General features: G+C 50.8%; 1 protein-coding gene across 1 annotated transcript; it reads right to left on the bottom strand.

Moving 5' to 3' along the window:
- Positions 1 to 311: 311 nt before the first annotated feature.
- LOC126048500 (olfactory receptor 52R1-like) lies at positions 312 to 1,271 on the bottom strand. The gene has a single exon (XM_049823639.1). The coding sequence runs from the start codon at positions 1,254 to 1,256 to the stop codon at positions 312 to 314; it is 945 nt and encodes a 314-aa protein (XP_049679596.1). The 5' UTR covers positions 1,257 to 1,271.
- Positions 1,272 to 2,221: the final 950 nt, after the last annotated feature.

Here is a 2,221-nt window from a genome sequence, read left to right as displayed (position 1 = left end):
TTTTAATAGTGAAAGAATTTTAACAGTGAGGAGTTTAACTTCTGGAAGGGGTGAACTCTCCATCTCCCAGTGGTGTAGAAGCCAGACTGAATGTCTTTATGCCAAGTTTCATCACACAATGGCTGAAACCTCCTGGACAGGGATAATGCAAGAGACAATCTAGTGATTTCTGCAAGAGAGCATTGCTTAAACTCTAGGCACTGAGGAAGGGTTCCTTCCTGAACAAATAAATAGTAACAGCGTTAACCTGCATTAAATTTACCAGCATCATCAGTAAATTATGAGTACAGTTTCAGGCACATACGTATGGGTCATGTTCCCTTTTGCTGGAAGAGGAGGACCACCCTGTCCCAGAGCTTCTTGGTTCTCACCCCATAAACAATGGGGTTTAACATGGGGGGCACTAGCAGGTAGAGATTGGCCACCATTATATGGATGTGGGGAGGGATGCTCTGTCCGAACCGGTGAGTGAGGAACGTGAAGAGGCCGGGGACATAAAAGGCAAGAATGACACAGACATGGGATGCACAAGTGCTGAAGGCTTTAAGTCGTGCCTCTGTGGATGACAGCCTCATTACCACCCGCAGGATCATGGTGTAGGACAGAGAGATCAGGATTATGTCAAATCCTGTCACTACGAAAGCCACAAAAAGGCCATAAATGACATTGACTTTGGTGTCCCCACATGCCAGCTTCACCACGGCCATGTGCTCACAGTAGGAGTGGGAGATGACGTGATGCTGGCAGAAGGGCATCCTGCAGAGGAGGAAGCAGAAGGGACTCACAAGTAGGACCCCGCGTACCAGCACCAGGCTCCCGAGGACCATAACCACCTGCACAGAGAGGATGCTGGAGTGCTGCAGCGGGCGGCAAATAGCAATGTACCGATCCAAGGCCATGGCCATGAGCACACCTGACTCCACGGATGAGAAGGTATGGATGAAGAACAACTGAGCAAGGCAGGCGAGAAACCCAATCTCCCAGGAGCCCAGCCAGAAGATGGCAAGCATTTTTGGTAGCATGGATGTTGATAGGACCAGGTCAGTGAAGGCCAGCATGGCCAGGAAGAAGTACATGGGCTCATGCAGGCTTGGCTCTGCCTTTATAATGAGGAGGAGGGTGATGTTCCCCAGAACAGCAATGGCATACATGATGCAGAAGGGGAAGGCAATCCAGAACTGCTCCTCCTCCAGCCCAGGGATACCAACGAGTAGGAAGTAGGGAGGGTGGGAGAAGGCAGTAGAGTTCAGAGACATTAAACCGTTCTTGTCTCTTGCCTACACTGAGGGCTCTTGCGTCCTGTAAAAAAGCATCAAACACCCTCGACCTGATTTGGTCAGTGGCAAACAGAGACTGGCACGAGGTATGGTCTAGAAGCTCAAATTCCCCACACAGCCAGCCATCCCTGTGACAGCTGCTTGCACTGGTTCAGGAGAGCACTTCTGAACCAAGTGTCCTGCCAGTTTCCACTGAAAGTCCCCTGTCCCACTCGGTGGAGTGGTCCTGGAGCATGCAGACTGGATTCCTCCTGGATCAAATTGAGCAGGAAGACTGCCGAGGTGCACACCCAATACTCTCCAGTGTCCAAAGGGTGTCCAGCCCAGGAGACCAGATTAAAGCTGGTCTGAAGTAAACCTTCTTGAAATGTGTGTAGTGGGGATATGAAGTCATTAACACCAGCCCTATAGCTCTACAGAAGCTTGTAACAGCACTGAGCTGCTTGCCAGTCTAAACAGAGGCAACAAGTGCTTGCCTCAGTCAAGAAACATCCAATTTCAGGGCAAAAAACTGAGCCAGTGCCATAGTATTTGACACCCCTCACACACAAATGTAGTGCTCCAGTGATGTCCATTATCCCCCCAAAAAGACTGCAGCTCGCTCAGTCCTTGCACATTGCTCAGCTCATGTTTTTTCTCCCTAATACCTGGGAAAAAGGATTCCTTGAAGAGCTCTGCAGCACAGATTAGGCCAACGTACCTGACCTGATAAGACCCTTCAGAAACCTTCGTGGGGCTGACGGCACTTGTGCTCAGGAGCTGCAGGAAGCAAAGGGATGGAGAAGACCACAGCAGCTTCCCAGAAAAGAGCTAGGCTTTTCCTCCATGAGGGTCCGGTGCTAGCTGAGCCAGCTCCCACTGCATCCAGAGGGAGATTTTACACCATGACAACTGCAGCCCAGCCCAGCATGGCCACCAGTCACCAGCTGGAGCTGGGCTGTTGG

Source organism: Accipiter gentilis, chromosome 19 (genome assembly GCF_929443795.1).
Source record: "Accipiter gentilis chromosome 19, bAccGen1.1, whole genome shotgun sequence".
NCBI lineage: Eukaryota > Metazoa > Chordata > Aves > Accipitriformes > Accipitridae > Astur > Astur gentilis.
This window is presented reverse-complemented; position numbering and strand designations above follow the sequence as displayed.